At 41.5% G+C, this 24,165-nt stretch overlaps 1 protein-coding gene across 1 annotated transcript in view; it reads right to left on the bottom strand.

Moving 5' to 3' along the window:
• Window positions 1-5,780: 5,780 nt before the first annotated feature.
• PLCXD3 (phosphatidylinositol specific phospholipase C X domain containing 3) overlaps window positions 5,781-24,165 on the bottom strand; it is a 135,203-nt gene continuing 116,818 nt past the window's right edge. The window contains exon 3 of the mRNA XM_059694864.1: window positions 5,781-12,261. Coding sequence (XP_059550847.1) covers window positions 12,108-12,261 — 154 coding nt within the window. The 3' untranslated portion in view covers window positions 5,781-12,107. The remainder of the gene's footprint in view (window positions 12,262-24,165) is intronic.

Genomic DNA, 24,165 nt, shown 5'->3' with positions numbered 1-24,165 from the left:
GTAAGTGGCAGAAAGGCAGGCAATTGTAACAAAGCCTAGTGAGAAACCATGAGATCTATAGTAAGAGAATACGAGTAAAAACCATCCTCTGCTCAACAGCCATGTAATCCTGAATAGGTCATTTAACATCTCTGAACCCACTTCCTTCATTTATAAAATGAGATATTTTCTGGTAGGGTTTTGTGCGTATTAAATGAGAGAATGCATGTGTAAAGTTTATTTTAACAGGGGAAGCATTGTAAGTGTTGTAATTGTTTTTTTTTTTTTTTTCCATAAAGGAAGGCAAAGTGTGGTTCCCGATAGAAGGCCTTCTTAGGCACCGAGGAAGAGGCACAGACTGTGTCTGGGAAAGAATGTAGTGAAGGCCAGCGCATGGAAGCAGAGCGAGGGGAGGGAGATCGATATTTGTTCAAACCTTAGGATTTCCTGGGGCATAGAAGTTCTAACCCATACTTTTCTGGTGGGTGCCCTGGAGGGGAGGAAGAACTCCTTGGACTCCTGCATCATGGAAATATCCAGATTCTCCTGATGCCTACCAGAGCACATTGGTTCCCCTTTCTCTCGGGCAGGCATTCTAAGCAAGAAAAGAAACTTTGCCTGACTCCTTACACACAACTGATCTGGACCAGGGACTAGACATGAAGATGGAGGAATTGTTGCTAAAAAGATTTTAAGTGGTAAAGACCGATCCCATGCTTAGCCCCTCCCAAGGGACCCATGGAAAATAGAGGAAGTGACCAGGCAGAGTGGCTCACCTCACCAGGTTCTGCCCACTGTGATGCCCCTCCCTGAATTCCTTCTCATCCTTGGGATTCAGAACTGGCATCAAAGCAGTCAAGCCAACCTGATGGGTAAATAAAGGCCATGGCCCTCCAGGGCACAAGTTCAGGGGTGTTGGAAACCTTTGTGGAGGACATTTGTATCTGTGCCTGATCGGAGCACCTTCTTACATCTTTCAGTAGCAGAGTTTTGCCTTTCCTTGTAAATCACCGTTTCCCATTCTCAGGCCATTCTCATGGGTGCAGTGTTTGCTTGGGAAATTGGGTTCAGGCTCAAATCAGATCAGGGAAGACTCAAATCTTTTTTTCTTGGTTGAAACTATTGGGAAAAGAAGTACTCTTTGGTCATCTTGACTCAGTGTGGGAAAATCCTACTTACATATACTCCACACAGAAGAAAGGAAAACTGAGAGATGGCAGAAATCTAGCCCAATGATATGTGAGATCCCAGATCCTGTCACCCCCAAAGCTACTTCTTTTCCAGATTCAATTAGCTTGAAAAATATGCCCCCAATTTTTGGCTTAAATTAATTTGGGTTGGATGTCTATCACCTACTAAGAAGGTAAAGTGAACTGGACTGAGAAAGTGGAATCTGCCTGGCCACGCACCAGGCTGGAATAACGGCACAGACAAAGGCAGCTCTGCACAGTGAACAGGAAATGTTCTTTCTCCCAAGGACGCGCTGCAGCTCTGTGTCATCATAACCCCGTCTTGAGTGACTACGGCTATTTGAAAGGACACCAGCAAGAAGGAAACATTCCACTCTACACGCAGGATCTAAGTCACTTTGACCCAGGAAAGCAGCCTCAATTCACAACCCGGCAGCAGAGCTTCAGACGAGGGTCTCTGCCGGCAGCACTCCACAGCTGCCTCAGCTTTGTGGGGCCAAAGGAAACAGGACCTTGGGCCTGCTTTGCAGTCCAGACCCTGACAGCCCTAGCTTGCTTCGAGCCCATCAAAATAGCGTTGTGCTTGCATTTCATCCAGACTTTACCCGTTCACAGAACTCTCTAGCAACTCTAGGCTTTCCTGTGTTTGGTGAGGTGACCTGTATTTCACCTTCTGGGTGACCTCTCATATACCTGACTTCATCAGACCATGAGTAGCTGCTGGTGGTTATAGGTTGACTAGGTTTGGGAAACAAAAATGTTTTAAGTATGATAGCTTTCTTTCCTATGATAATCCCACCACGCAAATTGGTTCATAATGAGAGATCTTCTCACTTATTCTCTTTCCCCGACCAAATGTCTCGTGGGAAAGTCAATAGTTTGAAGCAGTTGCGTTAAGGCGGGCTGCGTAGCCTAGCTACGGGGAGTGGGATGCCTGTGCAGCCGCAGTAGCATCATTCGGGAGCTTGTCTGAAAGGCAGAATATGGGGCCCCATCCCTGACTTGCTGGATCAGAATCTGCATTTTAGTAAGATTCTGATAACTGTGTTCACAATAAGTTTAAAAAGTGAGCTCCAGGAAGTCCTAGGCTTTTGCATAGGGCTCTCCAGGAAAACGTCATGGTAGGGCAGGGGGACACAAAGCTACTTACTGGCCTTTCCCTTATAAAAGCTGTCCTGTCACATATTGTTCTGTGAGTTTCCGTTTTCTGCAAATGCTCCTTAAAGGAAGAAACATTGGAAAACCACTCTCATAGCCCTATTAACACTTCATGGTGACTGAGCTCGTCCCGTTGTTTGTGAGGGAACAGGTTTTGTTTGGGGTGGGGAGGGGAAGAGAGACTCCTACTAAGGAGAAGTTGGGAATTTGAACACAGTCTCCTCCCCAGTTGTGTCATTTGCCCATGCATGAAGATGGCTGCTGGCAGGAGATGCTCGCTCTTTTAGGCTCGTGCATCTGGGATTCGAGAATGGGCCTAAGTAATAAAATTGGAGGGTGGGTCCATCAGAGGCCTATTTGATAATTTCTTGAAAGAAGAAACATTCAGGAAGATAAATTTGACCAGGAAGAAAGCCTCGGGGCTCAGAGGAGAGAGACTGTGTTGAGTCTCAAAATATAATACCTTCCCATACCCTTTCTCAGCTCCTTTTAAGTAGCACCAGAAGCCAAGTTCCCCTGGGTAAATACTCTTTGCAGAGTTTGTGTTGACTTTATAGCTAAGAAACTGGGTCTTTCTGTTCTTGGAGAGAATGTCACGCAGTACATTTCCCCTCAATTCTCTCGGTGTTGTCAGTAGTTCTCCAAGGAACACAGGAGGTGGAGGACGGGGACTTTCTGAACCTGCATAACCACCTGGTGCTCAGCATATTCACGGCCCTTATCAAGCCCTTGTCCACCATTTGATTGGGTCATAAGCACCCACCCTTTCATTTCATTGTTTCTGAACATGTTTTAATAATTGCCATGCCCCGGGAATACAGAAATTGCTAAGATGTGCTTCTTATCTTCACTGCTTAAGAGATGAGTAATCTTATAGTCCAATTAAAAAATAATTATTGGTTCTAAATTATTGTTTCCTGCCATTTCCCTGTGCCAAAATAGAGACCAGTCTGCAGGCACATTTCCCCCCAAATAAAAGAATACAATTTAACAGTAGCTGAGCAGTTGTGCTGAGGCAAAGATTTTTTTCTTAGTCATTTCTCAGCAAACCCCAGGCGGTCAAGCTTACACATTCCTATGGGGAAAAGAGTGTGAGTGGAGAACAGCACTCTTACAAGAAATGTCTCAGGAGCTGCCAGCACTGGCCTCTCCCCAACCCATCTTCCCGGCACTGAGGGCACTCAATCCCACCATCTAGATTCTAGAACAGGGGTGGGCAAACTTTTTGACTCGAGGGCCACAATGAGTTCTTAAACTGGACCGGAGGGCCAGAACAAAAGCATGGATGGAGTGTTTGCGTGAACTAATATAAATTCAAAGTAAACATCATTACATAAAAGGGTACGGTCTTTTTTTTTTTTTTTTAGTTTTATTCATTTCAAATGGGCCGGATCCGGCCCGCGGGCCGTAGTTTGCCCATGGCTGTTCTAGAATGTGATGTGGTTCACCTTGCTAAGTGGCTCCACAAGGTTCTAGGAACACTTCTATCCACAGGACTAAAGGCTGAATATGGTAGAAGGTGCCTTGTTACGTTTAAGTTCACTTTCTGCCTCTTGACTCCAGTGCAGCCATTATTAGGGCACATTACCAAAGTCATATATTGGCCCACATGTAGAGAGCCAATGTCAAAACCACCATCACATCACAGTAAGCCACAGTACCACTTTCACTTCAAAGAACTATTTCCTCCAGTTCCAGATGATGTTTTCCCTCTCGATCTGGGATGCCCAATTGGATCATGTTTACACTGGGTGTAAAGGAAAAGCAGTTTCATCAGAAACCCTGGAGGTGAGCTCCAACAGCAGGTGGCATCTGAGCTTGCACAGTGTCCTTCACGCGTGTCCTGCCCACAGTGACCCAGATTGTGGCCTGTAGAGGGGAGGGACCTACTCTGTATTATATGTGGCCACGAACAAACTTTTCCCAATTATTCCTGGAATAATAAAAATTGTTCTTTTCTTCTTAGGCTTTTGGGAATAACTTCAGTTTTACTATCTGGGGATAAAGGTCATTGAGAATAAATTTACGTTTATTTGGTTGAGGACAAAATGGTGCCACCTATTAGCTCTAGTGAGAAACAAGCAAAGATGGATTTCATCCATTTTCCTAAAAAAAAGTTTAGAAATATCTGCAGTACTTAGCAGGCATTCAACAAATTTTTGCTGAATGAATGAAGAAATACATAATGGCTCTGAAGAAATGATAGCAATGTTATGTTAAGGAAAAATATGATTATGTGGAGCATTATTTATAGATATAGACTCTTCCATAAATGTAAGATCATTACAGCTTTATAAATAGAAATCCTCTAATGTCATAAACCTATCAGTGTATATAATAAACAAAGCCTTTTGGAGGATTTATGTCCAAGTTCAACTTCAAATATAACCTTGGACCACACCTTTTCTTGCTGGATTATCTTTATAATACTATCACAATGTTTTTGTTTGTTTTAAGAATGATTTGAATATAGGATTTATTTGGCAAATCTCATGTACTGGGCATGATTGAGGTTCAGCAAAAGTTGACTTCTTCACCCTAAGCTTTTACCTCAAGATGGTGTTTTATAATATCAAGACTATCTATCTATCGTCTATCTATCAATCATCTATCTATCTATCTATCTATCTATCTATCTATCTATCTATCATCTATCTATTTATCTACCTAAATGGCTAAGCAACTGTCCAACCATCCAACTGGTAGCTATGACGTGCAATGACCACCAGGGGCAGATACTCTGACCAGTAGCTATGATGTGCACTGACCACCATGGGGCAGACACTCAACGCAGGAGCTGCAAAGGTGCGGTGACTTGGCAGCAGTAGTTCTTGAGTGATGCACCCCAGAACCAGAGAGGAGGGAGCCCAATTCCAGGATGCATCATCCAAGAACTGCCCTCTTGCAATCTAGGACCCCTTGGGGGATGTTGAAGAGCCGGTTTTGGCCTGATCCCCGCAGGCCAGGCCGAGGGACCCCACTTGCTGGAGGGACGCCCACTCACTCTGCAGATGCCCTTTGAGCCAAGCCGTGTTGCCTCCCCTGGTGCTGCCGGCTGGGGAGGGACTGCGGGAGGTTGGCTCCAGGGCGTGTCCAGCCTGTCTCACCCGTCCTGTCCCACCAGCCACCTTCCAATTAATTTCCTTTCAATGTGCATGAATCAGTGCCCCGGGCACTAGTATTAATATAATATTGCTATATTGACATTGGCTTTCTTGTGGTAATGTTAGAGTCGAAGAGCATCAGAGTTCAGACACACCTGACTTTGATGTAATGAAAATGCTTATGGCCTTGTTTCTGCTGGTGGAGAATGTATTCTTTCTCTGAGGAAATCCTAACACAGTGACTCATAATTTCTAAACAGAATTATATTTTCTGATGTTCTGAGTCATGTCCTATTTAAGAGATCACACTTGTGCTTATAATGAAGCACTGATCAATATGAAATAAAAATGTAAGTAGAACTGGTACCAGGACTTTATTCAGCATTTCACTAGATACAAAGAAACTTTTTCTTACATTAAGAACATGATCTTATTTTAAAAAATCACATTTGCTAAACAGAATTGTTGGCATGTAGTTTCTTTACACCACATTTACCCAAGTATCAATGACCAGACCCTAAAAAGAGAAGGCACAGACCTGTCTCCCTCTGGTGAATTTCTGGTATCCAGTGGAGGAAATGTCACCAGCTCTGCAAACCCCCGTCCTTTGGAAATGAAGCAAACCCACACAAATGTTGCAGGTGGGGCCATGTGGTGGAAATGCTGTATTATAGGATTCGAATTTTCTTACCACTTACGGGAATTTCAAGAGAGGAGGTAGGTACTAAAACTGTTCCAAAATTCCATCCACCTTCAGACCATGTCAAGGATTTGCTGTTGGATACAACAGTACTTGAAAACTCTATTTTGGGAATTCCACCATGGTTTTATTCTCTGCAATGGGTCCAAGATCTCCCTGTTCTTACTCTGGGGTGTCTTGGGTTTTCAATTCCTCAGAAAAAAGTGCTGGTTGTTATAATTTGCTTTGGCAAGTCTCTTTGTTGAGTGCTGACGTCATTGTCCCGGCCACCCGTCCGCTGCCCAACCCCCACCCAGTCTCCTGAGGAGGCGCCAACAGGACTGTGTCCATCTCTCAGACCCTCTCTTTTCTTCCAACAGTCAAGAAAGTGTTACCTCTCTCTCTTTTTAAAAAAGAAGAAAAAAAAAGAGGAGAGAGAGATTGAATTTTCAAAGAAATCCTGGTACTGAGTTAGAAGGTGACACTGCTCTCCAGAGGCATTTTCCTGTGTGGGTGTTTTTGTTGTTGTTGTTGTTGTCCCAATTACTGGGGAATGTTATTTAAGGGCGTAATGGGAGACACTCTGCACCTCACAACAGGCCAGTGAAGGGAAATTTTGAATGTGGTGGCATTAAACTTTTAAAGGTACATACTTGATTATTTTATCTATTTTCGAGTTGGTCCTTCATAAAGCATTTGTGGGACTTGGCATGAATCAAGATTTTCCTTAATGGAGGGCATTAGGACTACTAATTTTCATGAGGTATCTTAACATGGGGATGTGGAAGGAGGTAGGATTTCACTCCTTTTAGGTAGCCCAGCTAAGAAAGAGAGCCAGGATGGATGATGTTACTAGATAAAGGGGAAAAAATTACAGGACACCCAGTTAAATTTCAATTTCAGATAAATAGTGAATAATTTTTAAGTATGTCTCATGAAATATTTGGGACATTCTTATATTAAAAATAGTTATTGTTTATCTGAAAATCAGTATCTCCTATGTTCTGGTACCAGAAGTTTATTAGGTTTTCCACTGGATACAAAGAAATTTTGGGTGTTCTGCATTTTATCTGGCAACCCTAAATATGGAAAAAAAAAAAAGGTAATTGAGGATGAAGAAAGAGAGGAAATAAGAAGATTAATATTCCATACCCAGATCCCAGCCAAAGGAAGATTATGGAGTTTTTGCTTTGAGCATGAGAACCTGTGCAGATCCTCAGATTAGACATGAGTTTCCTAATGTGAGACCACACGAGGGTAGATAGCAAAAGGGTGAGAGTGTCTCATGCTTGTTTTTTGAAAAGGAAGCCATGTTGGGATCACTGAATGCTGACGGGTCTTGAACAACCCTCAGGGAGCCACGGCAGTTCATCTGAATTGAGAAGATCCCATTTGAAAAAGTAAAGCTTTGGAGAAACAATTTTTCATGGGAAACATAAGCAAACTGGGTTCGATGCATAGAACAGCTTTAGAGGTGAACCGGTTCTGTTGGTGATAGAAGCAAATGGGAATTTAGTCTCATTGTATGACTATGAGCTTAATCATTTAATGGACGTTTGCAACTTTTGAGAAGCATCAGATTTTCCACAAATTGTGGGAACTCAGGTAAGTTCTAAAGTACATGTCTCATATCATTTTTTTAAAAAGCCGTTTCTAACAAAGACATAATTTCTCTTTAAATTTTAATCCCAAATTGCAGCAACAACAACAAAATGGCAATGAATTAAGGCTGGTCATAATGTGCCCTTTTCTTTAGGATAACTGATTTTCTTTATAAGATATAATACATTTCCACACACATACCACATACCAGCAAATACTTTTGACTCATACAAATATATATTTAGAACTTATACCTAAAAATAGTCTCACAAATGAAATAAAAATTACACAATTATCAACAGACTCAATCAACACATTTTACAAATTCTACAGAACACTTTATCATTGTCATTGGGGAAACAAACAATTTAGAGCATTATTTAAAACCGCATGTAACACAGGAGCCACCAATGAGTTATGGCAAATATAGCATTTACACCATTGTGTCACTGAAGTCTATTTGAAAAGACTAAAATGCTGTAAAATAAAATACTTTTAAAAAACCTTGTTTAGCATATCCTGAGGGACACTGTGCAACATTTTCTATGAGCAGTTCAAAGGGCGAGCATTCTACCTATAGAGCTCTTATTGAGTTGAGTGGCCAAAGGTTAGAAGATTTGTGTCATTGGATCTGAAAAACTGTAGAACTGAAAAATTCACAAAAACATGCATTTCCTGAAGCTTCCAACTTTCCAGACTAAAATTCTAACAGGGGAGAACCTGAACAGGTCAGAACCTCAAAGAACTTAAAACAACTTTAAGATGAGGACTTGTTTGTAATATATATTCAAATCCCTGTTCCATTCTCTAGCTTAAAGTATAATTGACGGTGTAGTTAGACTATGACTGCTGGGCATTTCTTATTTATGATCTTCTCATTTTTCATTGGTTTCCTAGTGATTTTTTTCCTCTTGAATATTTAAATATTTGAATTATGTTTATGCCTACTCATGTAGGAGATGTTGATTTTAAGAGTTAAAATGGCAACAGAATTATGTTGAGTGATTAGAGTACAGTTTCAACTTGAATAGTGTGTGTGTGTGTGTGTGTGTGTGTGTGTGTGTGTATGTGTGTTTGCATGTGTGGAGATACACAGCATATACATGCCGAACGCTTTATGCACTAATACATTCACTAATAGGTGGCACTTCATGAAAGTGACTTTTCCCAATATGGCTGAAAGTGAATATTGAGGTCATCATACAGAATATCCTAAGGCCTTGAAACAATGCCTCCTCATTCTCTGCATTCACATGATTGTGTAGTAATAAGGGAGACATAAATGATAATGGCAGGAGCATCCCATTTTGGTCCTTCAAAATTACAGACAGGAGAGCAAACCAAAAATGACTCTCTTTGCATAAGTTCCCTCATCCATCCCACCCACTCCTTTGACTTCCTGCTGTAGATTAGATGGGAGTTGCATTTTGTTCTGTATTTTTTGCCTTGAATTTGTGACATAAAGTCTTAAGAAACAAGAAGAACACAAAGTACACCAAGATGTATCGCCTACCATCTTGGGGCCTCTTCGTAGCCCTTTACTCGTAGCTTGTCTAGAAAGACACTGCCCAGCTAAGACAAAGAAGCACAGGCTGAGGGTAAGTTCTGATTGCATACCATTAGCCCTCCCCCCCCCCCCCCCCCAGCATGCTCCCTAAGTGCTCAGGGCAGGGCCAATAAACGGAAGACAGCCAAAGGCACCTTCTCTTTCCCCTCCTTTCAAAGAAATCCCTTCTAGTGGACTCTCTACCCCGTTGGAAGACCACAGTTCACTTCTATCTGCTCCCTCCTTTAGAAATTAAGGCAAGTCCCCTTTCTCTCAGTGCTTGCTACATAGCATTGTGTCCACGTGGAAACAGTAAGTGGCTTGAAGATACCTTTTGTCAAATATATCATTAGTAGCAATAGAGAACTTTCTCCAGTTAAGAAATTGCACAATTAGTCTAATCCTTCAGCAGGTGTTTTTTTCCAGCACTAAAATGACAAATATAGCAAAGCTTACTCTAAGCAAACTTTATAGGAAGGCATCTAACTTCAAGAAAATACAACACCATTACCTCTATTTTACTAATTTTCATGAATATGTTGAAAGATCTGTTTCCTGTCATATTTGTAAGTTAAATCCTGTGTCATTTCAAGTGTGCTTGGCTGAAGATCTTCCTGAGGGATGAACAATGGATAGTCATCGAGAAAACTTGCCCCAAAAGCAAATTTACGGGACATAAATTTTAATAATCCAGAGTCCTTGAAAAAAGATTCATATTCAATTGCACGTAAGGAACAGGTGAAAGTCACAGGAAGACAATACAACTGCAAAGCAGAAAGAAAACTATATTTGCAAATAATTAAGTCCCAAGCTGGATTATCTTTACAAAAATATTTGAATATGATCAGCTACTCTACTTTCAAAGGTCTTCTCCTTTTTTATACATTGTTAAGGGTTTCACAGTCTTACAATTAAATTATTTTATATTATCAATATTTTCACTTGAAAAAAAGAATTTGATTGTGTCTGTCCATGCCTGTGTTTGTGTGTATTTTAATCTCTCTGCATAGGAGTGGGTGTGTATTGATATATTGTGTAGGGAAAAACATACACAAGTGGAATGTAGACCAGATCCGCTGCGTGTATTTGCATGGTACTTGGTCTATCACATCTACTTACATACTTTTCATAATCATTCTCTTCAGTACAAACAATTTATCTTTCCTGCAATTGCTAGTAAATACTATTTTCTGATAATGAATCTTTATAACCATGTAAACAACTCTTCATTATTTATAATCTGGACATACATAATCCTAGAATCAACTCCCTTTCCTAGGTCTCAGAGACTTAACCACATGCCTTACATTTAGATTAATTAGAAGCTGAGAGAACGCTTCTATTTCTGTCGGCTGTGTTGTCCCAGGAAACGATTGATGCATGATTATTTCTAAATATTTAGATAAAATAATTCATAATCCTAAGAATTTCAGCAAATTTTATAAATTTTATAAATGCCTCACTATATTCCTGTGAGGCATATAAAGATTATTGTGCTCTTTTAAGATGATTTTAGCGTTGTCAGATATCATAAAGACAACAAGGATGAAGCAATACTCATAGTTGCATTATCTTTTTTTTTTTTCTCTGTAGAAACGGACTGACAAATGCTGGACACAGAAACTTTTATCTCTGTCTCATTCTCAACCCTAGGGGAGGATGGAACCCAGAGGGGTGAGTCTGTGTCAGTTTTCAGTAGAGTCTGCTCAGGTCACACATATTTGAGAATCTGCTAAAGATGGTTCATGGATTCTTGAAACTTCATGGACAGAGTTTCAAAAGCATTGCTTTGAGTCCTGCCACCCTTCCTCCTTTTTCAACATTAATTTAAAAAAAACCTCCAAGTAAAGCTTCTTGAAATATGGTCCTCAAAATCTGGGATTTAGAATTACATATTTAGAAGTCCTAACTTGATAGGAAAGCTTGAATAATCTTTCATTTCTTTCTTCTTCCTTTTCTCTCCTTACCCCCAACCCCTTTTCAATCAAGAGAATTGGCAGGAGAGCTTTTGTAAGAGTTCTTTGCAGAGTTCTCTGATTTTAACACACTCTTCACTCATAATTTTTCATTTACTGGGCATTTGTAGGGCAATGTTACTAGGGGATTCTTGAATTAAATTAGCAACCATCTCTTCCCAGTCCCCCCATTTAAAGTTGGCACAAGTAGTTCTTCCAAAGAATTATTTACTCTATATTTATAGCTGCCTTAAATAGAAATACAGTGAAACACTATTATTTTTGTATGACACAAAAAATCACTGATTATGGCCTTCAATATTACTGATGCAGGGAAACTTTTGATGCATATTTTCTATGACAAAGAGTTAGCAATGATTGCCCAATTGCAGATGACAACAGAATATTATACCATGTCCCACACAACAAATAAATTTCACTACAACAATGCAATACACATTCTGTTGGGACAGTCAATTGTTTTGAGTCCCATACAGCATCTGATTAAGAAGAGTGAGTAAGGGGGTGGGGTGAAAAGGTTCAGTTAGAAGATACAGAGAGCATAGCAGATCTAGGTTGAAATCAGAAACACAATCAAGTCAACACTTGTGAGTTATACATTACAAAGACTAATTCTGAAAAACAAATGTCACTGGTCTTTTTTTAAATCTCTAACACTAGAAGTAGATTTTGCTCATCAAATGGGAAATGAAATATTTATACTAATGCAGACTATGACAATAACCACTCAAGAAATGGATTTCCCCTTTTCCCACCCACTGCCAGCCCTAATTCCCTCACTCAGTGGAATAGGAAGATCAGAGTGTTTCTAGATAATATGCCTAATACAATGAGTCTTCTCTATCTTATTCATGAATGCTCAAAATGGTACTATCAAGTGTTGGCTTCTCCTTCATCAAAGACATAGTTGAGCTTTATGACAGTGCTGATGAAATCACCAAGTTCTACAAAATCGGCAGTGACAATATTGATGCCGCTCTCTCCTGGTTTCTGCGTGCTGACCCACTGCATCATGGCGGGAAGAGCCCTGAGAAAGGAAAGAAAAAGAGAAGTTGTGGGTTCTTGAGGTTAAAGCATGGAATGAAATACATGTGTATTTCCCTGGGTCTCAGGAAGTATATCTAGTCTATGAACTCAACCCACTGAGGCAAAACTGGGTCGACGACCTTGAACTACATTAATCTTATGAGTAAAATACCATAAAAATTCTGATCCATATTTTCGACATACACATTTTTTCTGTTTTACACATAGAGAAGGAGCCAGCTCCTTCTAAAGGAGCATATAATGGATCTAAAGTGCCCAATGCCTTCAGAAAACAGACTGGCAGGTAGAGAAATCTGGTCCCTCATGGCAATAGTTTCAGAAGAGAATTCTATTAAAATGAAAAATCTGGATCCTTAGAGCAGAGACACAAGCATATTCAAGTCATTAGAAAGACAGATGCTGTGGCAATGTGTGTGCAGCCACTCGGGTTTGAAGTCCATTACTTTCTCTCTGGATTTGCTAGAGCAGATGATATATTCCTGTTGCAAATGTAGCATGACGTTGGCATTTTAGGGAAGGCAGATAGTCTTTGGAAAGAATGGTTGTTCAATAGATATGCTCAGGTTGAGAGGTGAGAGGAAGGGGTGGGTAGGAGTGATTCTGAGGCCAACGCTGATTCTGTATTAACCTTCACTGAGTGTCTGGCTCATCAGTTCCTTAGGTGCTGGCGTACCAGGCCAGGGAGGTTCCTGAGCAACCAAACTCCCACTGAAGAACCACGATCATCACAGAAACACCTCCTCAGATCCCTCTGCTACTCAAAGATTAGGGCTCCTGGGCCTGAATTGAAAACAATTAATTGTTATCCCCATGGAGAGACATTAGAACACAAGAGTGCTCTTCCGTGTTTCTAGATAAAATAGATTGCTTTGAGGACTGATGAAACATCCTTTTGGAATAGCTTTTAGTCCTCACGTGAAATACAAGTTTTACATTTAAAATACCATTTCTCTTCACCACCCTATTGCCCGTGACCATGGGCTATGCATATAAGTTATTTGGTTTATCTCTTCCCGTACCCTCAACCCAACATCAAGGTATGTCAGTCTGTTCCATGCCTCCCTGCTTCAGATCTTATTTTGGAGGAGGGTAAAGAAGAGGGGGGAGACATCTGTAATATCAAAAACAAAAAATCTCCTACCCAGAATGCTTCAATCACCTCTTAGTGCTTTTAGGATGAAAATAAAAATCCTTAATTAACCTATACGACCCTGAGTAATGGCTATTGATTTCAGAGAGATAGGGAGAAGGAGAGGGAGATAGAAACATCGATGATGAGAATCATTGACCAGCTGCCTCCTGCATGCCCCACACAGAGGATTGAGCCTACAACCTGGGCATGTGCCCTGGTTCATAGGTTGATGTTCATAGGTTGATGGTTGACATTGAGCCACGCTGGCCGGGTGTAAATTTTTTATTTGCCCTCACAAGTTTTGCCCTGTTGGGGGCAACAGTGACATTGAGAATGCATGATTTATAACAAACTGACAAGTTGAAATTATACTTAGTTGTGATGTTTTTCTATCCAGCTTTCACAATTCCAGTCAAAGTCAGAAAGCGGGCTGGGGAATAAACTTGGTACACAAAGCCTCAAAGCCCTCCTCTGGAATGTGGAGCTCACCTGAGGAAAGGCATCTTCAAATAGATTCCAGGCCTCTTAGAAGAGAAACAAGTAAGTCTACAGGAGTCAGAAAATCTCCCTCCAAGAAAGCAACAGGAGGTGAGAGATGTGGGAGCCAGAGATCTTCAAATGTTCTGGCTTTGAGAACTGGCTTTGAAAAGATTTAGGAGTTGCAAGTGCTGAGATCAGTAGCCCTCAATGTGCTGACCTGGACTGATTAATTCATGTCGGGGTCATGAGATTAATTCAGTCTCCTACCCAGAATGCTTCAATCACCTCTCAGTGCTTTCAGATGAAAACAAAAAGCCTTAACTAACCTATAGGGCTCTGAATAATGGTTACCAGTAGCTTCTCTTGTGTTGTCTCCAGTCACTCTCTCTATTACCAAGTTCTAGTCACACCCCAGTCTTGCTCATTGCCGGGGTCCATCCCCAGCGGGTCCAGGGGTCCCCAAAGGCGTGGACGGAGTCGGCGAAGAAGGAAGGACACGGAGACAGCATTCAGTTGATCAGCAGCTTTGCCAGGATCTCTAGCCCGGATCTCCAGCCAAGTTCTGGTCTGGATCTCCAGAGAGGTTCTGCTTCGGATCTCCAGCGAGATTCTGTAGCCATGTTCCTCGCTAGGTTCTCCAGCCAGGTTCTGTCCAGGCTCTCCAGTCAGGTTCAGTGTCCAGGTTCCAGTCAGGTTCTCCTGCCAATCTCTGTAGTCAGGTTCAGTCCAGGATCCCTTGCCATGTTCTCCCGCTAGGCTCTGTCTCTAGGCTCCGAGGCCAGTCCCTCTCCAGGATCCTCCGGCATGCTCTCTCCAGCGAAGTTCTTCTGTCTCTAGGCTCCGTGTAGGTTGTGTCTTCTTGATTCTGTTCTAAGTTCTGAGTGTTTCTGTCTTGTTACAACTGTATTTATACCAGTTGATTCAATCCTATCAATCTCTATTACAAAGGTTAGGGCGTTTCTTATCTCCATTCCAGGGAGAAAAGATTATGTAGTTTAAGCATGATTGTTCGTAGTTAAAGGGATTAATTACCCGCCTGGCACTTAGTTGAGGGGTTTTATTCCCTCCCTAACTTCAGGGGAAAATCCCTACCTGGGGATTCAACCTTTCTCGGAGAGGTGACTTTGGTTAAAACACAGCGCCAAGAAGGTGAGCAAACATATTAAGAACCGTATGCCATATATGCCAGGTCCCTTGAAACAGCAAGGATGGACCGGCTCCCGGCAGCTCATCTCGAGCAGCCTAATTTTCCTCAGGGAACTTTGTAAACGCTGCTGTTATTTGTTTGCTTTGCTTTCTGTTTACTCATAAAGAGTGGTTTTCTTCCCCGCCCCTTCACTGGACCACTCACTCATCTTTCAAGTGGTATTTTAAATGTCACTTCTTCAAAACACTAGTCAGAACTGTAATTACATTGATGTGTTTGACAGATATCTGTTCCTCTACTAGACTGCAATCTCTTTGAGCACCAGGCTGTGTACTTTCTCACTGGTGTATTCCCAGTCCTTAGCATAGTGCCTTAGCATAGTGCCTGGCACGCTAAGCACTCCATGAATACATGTTGAATACATGAACAGGGTTTACTTTTAGAGACAAAAGCTTTATTTTCAGAATAGAATATATGCAGTAATATAATTCATGAAAAGACTACTCTGTTTTCCTTTCTGTGGCTACTGCCATAGATTTCTGTTTGTGAATTCACTGCTATTTGTTTGAAAAAAATGTTTGTTTGTTTTTAAACTAACTTGAAAAATTTTAACTTTTCTATATTTGGCAGATTTCACTTGCAAATTTTTGAATTCACCAAACAATTTGCAAAGCAACTTTCCCTACATTATATATCTAGTGCCATGAGATTATGTGTTAATGATAATGATAGCATTTTCATCACCTTCATCACATTAAGTTTATTAGATTTAAACTTAATTAATCAGATTTAATTTAGTTGTTATCAATTTTAATTATTAAATATCATTACATAATTCAATTATATTTACATGTATTAGACACTGATAAGGAATCCATGTGAAATTCATATTTAGGTGTGCCTGTGGTATACATAAAACTTTTACAATGAATGCATTTTATATATGCTACTTTTCTAACTTCCTTACACTTGTGTTTTGTAGTAATGAATAAACAATTGTAGATAATAAAACATCTTTTCGCAAATTTTATTTAAATGCACTTATTTATTTTTTAAAATATGTTTTTTAAATTGATTTTTGGGAGAGAGAGGGGAAGGGAGAAGGATAGAGACATAGAAACATTGATGCAAGAGGGGAACATTGATCTGCTGCCTCCTACACGCCCCCTACTGGGGATCAAGCTCAAAACCCAGGCATATGCCCTGACAGGGAATTGAACCAGGGACCTCTTGGGTCATAGGTTGACACTCAACCACTGAGCTGCACCCACTGGGCTGAAAGCATTCTTTTTTTTTTTTAGTGAATGAAATAGACTCTTCAAAATCAACTCATTAATTTTTACCGACCTCTTTGATGCACTGGGAATAAAGATGACTATGAAAGCATCAGAGCCTTGTTACTGCTTGTCCTGAACCCAGCCTCTCCTGCGAAATGGAGACTTCATTGATCAACAAAGTTTAAAATAATGACCACAGATCTTTCTTACCCCTGAACAACTGAGTCAGCCAGGAGCAACTAATTGAAACCAAACCTGACATATTTTAAAATGTGATTTTCTGTCAATCTGGCCATTTCTGAAAGTTGGGAACTTTCACCAGAAAATGAAGAAAAAGACAAAATGAAAAGGAACTCTTGTCCCAAAGATTGGCATTTCGTGCACCGACGCATCCAGCAATAAAAAGCAGCGCCCTTGCACCTGTAGGTTTAACCCTGGAGGGGCTTCACAACAGCCTCAGGTAGACAGGCACATGATGTCAGAAATCATAATTTCTGCAAACATAGCCTATCAAGTTTTGCTAACACTGTTTCTGTTCAGGAAGCGGTATATCTGATTCATGTCTGATGAAAAAAAGCTCATTTAAAAATATATATCTTTTTCCCCTCAAATTGCCCTTACACAAAGAATTAAGTCATGAAATATCTGCAAAACAATGGCCTATCCAGCAACTGTGGAGATGTTAGACCTGTGCTCTCCTGAAAGGAAACTAAAGCCCTCCCAAGACTTCCTATGACCTGCGCCATGTGCTTTCAGAACTAAATCACTACAACTATTTAGGTGTAAAACAGATCATCTGAATTTTCACTCTGTAGCTGTGAGGGAGAGAAACCCTTCTCTGCTTGACTTTCCCAGATTCTCTGCTCCAATCAAGTTCCAACTCCATGTGTAGCTTGATAAAGACATCTCCTGAACACATGTTTATAAGGCACCTCTCTGTGCTGCACAGTGTTCTGTGTGCTGAGGGCATGATGAGCGTAGAAACAGATGAAGCCCTTGCCCTCCTGGTACCTGCAGTCCAGGAGGGGAGAGAGAAATTTATTAAAACCACCAAAACGATCACACCAACTTTACTGGTTCTGAGGGAGAATCTGGTCCGGACTGTAGCAATGGGTTTTATTTGTAATCCCGAGTCCCAATGTCCCCTAAAGTAAAATTAGGAATGATAACACTCAGAGGTGGACATGGCCACACAGAAGGCACTGATATCTGGGTATTATTCACATGGCAGGTCCAGAGTTCATCATAAAGGCTTGGCCACAGCCTTGAGTGCAGACATGTCCCTGGAGTCAGAGAGCGGCTGTCCCACCAGGATTACTGGCACGGGAATGACTAACCTTCGCCATCACCCTCACCATGCCAGCTGCTTTAGGTTGGCAAAGGGATACATTTCAAATCCTCAGAAGCCCACAGGCGCTGTTTCACCTCCTTCCCATGCCTGGCAGGCTGTTAGTCTATTTTATTTCTGTGTTTGTTTAACAAAAAGCAATGCAGTCAAATCAAAATGGAAACAAAAGACACTGCCCCTCTCCTTTGGTGGTGGCAACACGAGCCCTTTTGACTGAGGCATGGAAGAAAATCGTTAAAAAATCCACTTTCAATTAAAATAAGATCACCTAAGCTCCAGGAAAAATGGTGTTTAGCGTTCATAAGATGTCCTGTGCCCTAGCGTGCATCCGGTGCTCCCAGCCAATGTTGCAGAATAAGCCCTAGACGGTGAGGAGACAGTGTGTGCTCTGAGCCAGCCCTCCCACAGCCTCCGCCGCACAGACGGTTCTGTCTGCTAATTTCTAAGGGAGCCCAGGAAGAAAGGCAGCTTTGCAAATTCTAGACAAAGAGTCCCTTCAGTACATTCGGATTTAGATTTCCCGGAGGCAGACAATGGGTTTTTCTCCAGAGTGGAGTCTCAATACAATGAACACCTCGGCGTGGGATCAGGGGTCCCCACCTCACTCTCTTCCTCAGTAAAATAGCCCCCACTCAGCGCAGATGCTCCGGGAGTTTGAGTATTTAAAGTTCAGAAGCAATTTACTTTATTCAAATCCTAAAGTTTCTGTCTGCTGGCGCCTGCCCTGCCCTCCTCCTCTTTGGAAAGATTTCCATTTGCAAAGAAAGAGCTGCTGCTAAACTGGGCTCAGAGTCTGCACATCTGCTTCTGCTTGGGACAAACATCTGGAGGACAATCGAGCTGTGTCCCTGGGCTGGCAGTGGTTCCCAGCTTGGGGCCCTGGGCCTGGCTATCAGAGGTACCAGTGTTGGAAGCCACGACAGAAATCAGGCACCCAGGAAGTGTGGTCACACCAGATAACGGAAATGCCACTTTGGTTTATTGCTGGCAGGATCATTTTATCAATTCAGTTTTAGTGTTGACTACCTATTGCTTATGGGAGGGTCAAGTGGAATTCTGTCTGCCTTTATTGTAACCACGGGGAAATGAGTTATTGCTTATGTACATTATGAAGAGGAGAAAGGCTCTGTGAGGGGAAATGGGGTAGGAAAATGGTCCTGGATGGAGAAATCCTGGGAACTATTGTTCTCCATCATATTCATCTATTCCCTCATAATGTCAACAAATGTTTACTGAGCACCTACCAGGTGGCAGTGCCTGGGGCAGACACAGGGATGAATCAGACATGGTTCTTGCCTTAATGATGGGACTAATTCCAGAATTACCTGAACTGTTGCAAATAGAAATTGCTGGACTGCTCAGAATAGCTTTGCCTGAAAACATTGAAAAATGATGTCCATGAAGCCTCCTTTGGGTCATGCACTAGCTGCTGGCCTCTTTTCTGGCACATGATTCAATTCCTATGGAAAGATTCCATGGACTTTTATAAATTCATGAGGCTAAACAAAGTCTACTCTCCAAGGATTTGTAAGTTAAGGAGTATTTATCGGTTTTAATGGACTGTCTACAATCGATACAGGAGCAGTGGGAGGGCCTCGTTTGGGTTACTAACAACGCATGACCCCGGGAAGGGTACTTCACCTCCTTGCTGTTCATTTTGTAAAGGGGGATGATAATGCTACACGTTTCATAGTGTTCTTGCAAGAACGAAACAAAACAGCACCGTAGAGGTAGGCAGTACAACACAGAAGTTAGGAATGAGGACTTTGGGGCAGACTGTTGGAGTTCAGATCCCTGCACTCAGTTCTATGGACTTGCGTGACTTTAAGAAGTCACTTAACTTCTTCTAGATTCAGTTTCCTCACTCGTGAAAGAGAATCAAAAGAGTAAATTCATGTGAAGATTAAATGGACTAACATGCATATAAAATGTAACACACTACCTGAGAGATAGGAACTCAATAGATCTTAGCTGCTACTCCTTTTTTAGTGTTCATGCTTAAAGTGCTTATCACACAGTAGACAGTAAATATGTTAGTTGCCTTCATTATTCATAGTTTTCCATTACTTTACGAGACTAAATAGTTAGTCCTGTAGGCCTGGGCAAAACTTTTGTAGTGACTGCATCGCAGCCTGTTGCCCTCTTTCTTCACTCTCCCTTTAGACCCTGATCCCAAGGGAACTCGGAATAAAACTCTGCACACAAATCTCAGCATCCCAGAGTCTGCTTTTGGGAAAACCCAACATATAGGTGTACCATTTTTTAAAAAACTTTTTTTATTGATTTCAGAGAGGAAAGGAAAGGAGAGGGAGAGAGAGAGATAGAAACATCAATGATGAGAGAGAGAATTATTGATTGGCTGCCTCCTGTATACCCCCTACTGGGGATCGAGTCCACAAGGAGGCATGTGTCCTGATTGGGAATCAAACCGTGATTTCTTGGTTATAGGTTGCAGCTCGATCACTGAGCCATGCTGGCTGGGCCAAGTTTATTATTTGATGTCAGGAAGTTGTGATCAGTAGATTCTCTTTCATCCTCGAGCCCCACCCTCTATGTCCACCCCCTCCCCCGACTTGCCTCTCTCTCCCTGCCCCCAAAATCAAAAGTGGCCTTTGGCAACCTTAGTGAGATAAGAAAATTAAAACCGTATTTCCATTTCAAAAATGTAAGGTGGGTTGTAGGCTGGTTTGAGGGTGTTGTCCTTGTTGTTAAGGGTGGAGAGAGGAATCACCGGAGAAAAACCGCACTTATGTTTAGTGCTATGCACTGTGCAGACTCACTGGGGCCTCCACCTCCTCTGGCAAAGCCGAAAGGCCACCCAAACAGGACCGCTTAAAACAGTGACCACACAGTCTTCCTGTGGTTTCCTGTTAGCACCTTCCTCTGTAAGGAGGCTTTGAATCATGGAGCAGAGGCTCACGGAAGGCCTACACCTACTTCTAAAGAAATCGTGGTCACTCTGATGGGAGACTTTTCCAGTCCCTGTATTTACTCATTGCAGCCTTTGGCGTAAGTACTTTGCGCACTTCTATGTCTGTGACGTGTGCTTTCACAGAGAGTGTGGCTATAACATCCAAAGTAGATGTTCAATTTCCAAAGAGCCAAATTCAGAAATTTCACATTCCTTAGAGAAAATGCCAACAGGCAGAATGAACACAAACAGAATTTAATTTGATCATAATATCCCAGGTGCAAATGTGTTCCTGTGTCTGTGGGCCAAAGTAATCCTGCAGAGTCATCAGAAGTGATTTATTTGGCCTTTTCCCCTTTAATCAGTGACAACAGCAGGTGCAAAGGGTAGAGGAGTATGACATCTGCTCTGTAAGATAGTAATACACATTAAGCTCTTAATTCTATAATTTCCTCCTGACAGTGGTCTTACAAAGTCAGCATCTTTTATTAGTACCAAAAGAGTACAAAATTTTCAGCCAATTAGTCTGAGAAGAGTGTTTTCCATTGTGTTATCTGTTGCTTTTACCTTTGGGAAATCATGTTACCTGACACTTATTTAAATTGCCCACTTCGGCATGCTTTGACAACATAGAAAATTCCTAGGAACTTAATAACATGCAATAAATATTGCCAAACCATATACGTGCCCTGTGTGTATCTTATTTGTTAATACATCCTCCCTCTTCCTTGTATGTGTCCTCCTTGCCACCTTTACAAAAGTGTTAAAGGACATCAGGTTTGAAAATGCCCTTCAGATGTTTATAAACAGTCACCACATTGGAATAATGCCTCATGGGATATTGAAAGATTTTCTCAAAACAAATAAATATTCCTTTGGTCAAATACATTTAGGTAATATTGAAGCCTCTTTGATGTTCACAATATTCATGATAGTATATTATCATATTAAGGACATTGAGATGTTATTGGAATAAGTTAAGAATTTATTTCCCTGATTTAAAACTTATCTGTTCCCAAGAAGAGTCTCACAACAACCAACACATGTAAACACACACACACACACACACACACACACACACACACACACACACACACACTCTTCTTTTTTCATCTTAGAGACCAATAGATATGTAGAGGACCTAATGTTCTACAGAACGCTGGAACTGTTGTCATTCAGGGTCCTTTTCAAGGGATCAACTCTGCCATTTGTTTCAGGGACTTGAAGTTCTCACAAGCCCCCTGAGGCAGACCCTCTCGTCATTGAACTATTCCCACTACTGGAAGTTTTCTGACCACCCACTCGTCTATCCCGCTTCAGCATGGTATTCCCTTAAATATTTGACAATAATTGAAACTCTCCTACCCCACAATCTGCATCACTCCTTCTCCATCTCAAATACCCATTTCCTTTCCTTAGATCATTCCATTTGGAACCCTCTCCTTGTCCTTGTCACTCTCTTCTAAACACTCCACTTCATCTATGCTTCTTCTGAAAGAGGTGCCTGCACAATAATGCCCTTTTCTAACTTGGGTGCAGAGTATGAGAGTATCTCCACCCTCATTCTGGATACTGTTGTTCTCTTATTATGGCCAAAGAGCATTCTGACTATTTCTCTGTTGTTACCACCAAAGTCATTCCATCATCACCTTTCCCCTGAAATTCTTTAATAGCTTCTTCTGAAGGAAGCAGGATCCGTGGAGGGAAATCAACTGTATTATTACAAGAGTCAACACACTTGTCTTTTCCTTTCATCTTAGGGAATCTTCTCTCTGCTGCCCAAGAAGACACAGAACATGCAGGAGCTGAGGTCCCTGAACTGTAGCACAGCCCTCAAGAGTGGCCTGAGGCTGGAGAGGGGCTGAAGATTGGGAAGTGGGAGCAGATGAGAAACATGGAAGTTTTGATCCTCTAGGAGGCAAAGCAACAGTATTGTCAGGGGATGTTAGCCTTCCAGGTAAGTCTCTGCTGGGTTGTTTTAGAGCTAATATCTCAACATCAGAACAATCGTGCAGATACAAAGAAATGTTTTAAGTTATATAATTTCCCCCTCAACATGTGTGATCTCATATGCATGTGAATACCTGGCTGTGTGAATTATCTGCCCTCTTGATTGAGTTTGCACTTGGCATGTTGCAGAAGCAGGGTTTGGTGAGGTGACATAATGACAATAATGCTGTCCTTCCTCAGGGCTGGTGCTCACTCTAGCTTTAATTAAGTCATTAATTAACTAGCTATTGAATCTAAGAGTCCCAGAACCTAGAATGTGCTATATGAAAGAGGAGCATTGTTAGTAACTGTGTCTGGTTGTATTTTAGGGAAGGGTTTGAAAATGCGGTCCTAAAAGAACCCTTGCTACACCCTTTTCATTTTATTTACCTATTTATTTATTGTTGAGTTTATTGGGATGACATTGGTTAATAAATTATACAGGCTCCAAGTGTACAGCTCTATAACACATCACATGTGTACTGCATCGCGCATTCACCACCCAGAGTCAAGTCTCCTTCTGTCACCTTTTATCCCCTTTTACCCTTTCTTCCTCTCCCTCCCCTTTCCCTCTGCCAGTCACCATACTTTTGTCTGCGTCTTGTAGTTGGTTTTTCTGTGTGTGTGCGTGTGTGTTTTTTTGCTTAATCTCTTCATGATTTTCCCCCAACCTCCTTTACATTAATCTATAATGCTATAAAAGTGTCCCTCCATGGGGGGTGGGTATAGAGATTGAGGAAAAAATGGAAAAAAAGAGAAAAAACTCACAGACATGGACAACAGTGTGGTGATTGCTGGGGTAGAGGAAGGTGGAGGAGGGTATTGGGGGAATAAATGGTGATGGGCGGAGACTAGACTTGGGGTGGTGAACATCCAATACAATGTATAGATGATGTGTTGTAGAACTGTGCACCTGCAACCTGTATAATTTTGTTAATCAGTGTGACACCAATAAATTCAGTAAAAAGGGAAAAAAATTGCCCCACCACAAAACAAAAAAGGTAAAATAAAATGCTATCTCATGACAGACCAGTCCTGGTTATCTCAGGGGAGGTCTGCAGGGCTGAGAGTTTGAAAGTTGTTACAAAATTTATTCAGGCTGGAAGAAGAAAAGACACTGGCATAGAGAAGGCAGAGAGGCCTTCTGGTGGCGACATGAAGAGTTGCTGAAAATTCAGAAAAGAGAGTCGTGTGTGTGTGTGTGTGTGTGTGTGTGTGTGTGTGTGTGTTGGAATCTTAATTAACTTCCAAAGTTCTATAGTCACACCTACAATCCCATTAACTGCCTGGTTTTACATAGATGCTGCTCTCCTGGGCCCTTCCCTCCACAGCACTGCTGTGAGACAATGAAGCAGCAGTTTCATCCCGGGGATGGGGTGACCAGTGCAAACCACAATCTGCCTTATACCAGCGCATTTGCCTGTAACTGAATTTGAACTTGACTGCACCCAGTGTCTCTGAAAAACTTGGAATATGACACTAAGAAAGGAAATAACTAAAATACTAAAACATCGAAACGATCCTAGAGGCAACAAAATGTATTTTCTATATAACTGACACAATATGTTCATTAAACCAAAGTTGTAAAATGACGTGAAGG

This window comes from Myotis daubentonii, chromosome 4 (genome assembly GCF_963259705.1).
Source record: "Myotis daubentonii chromosome 4, mMyoDau2.1, whole genome shotgun sequence".
In the NCBI taxonomy this organism is placed as follows: Eukaryota; Metazoa; Chordata; class Mammalia; order Chiroptera; family Vespertilionidae; genus Myotis; species Myotis daubentonii.
This window is presented reverse-complemented; position numbering and strand designations above follow the sequence as displayed.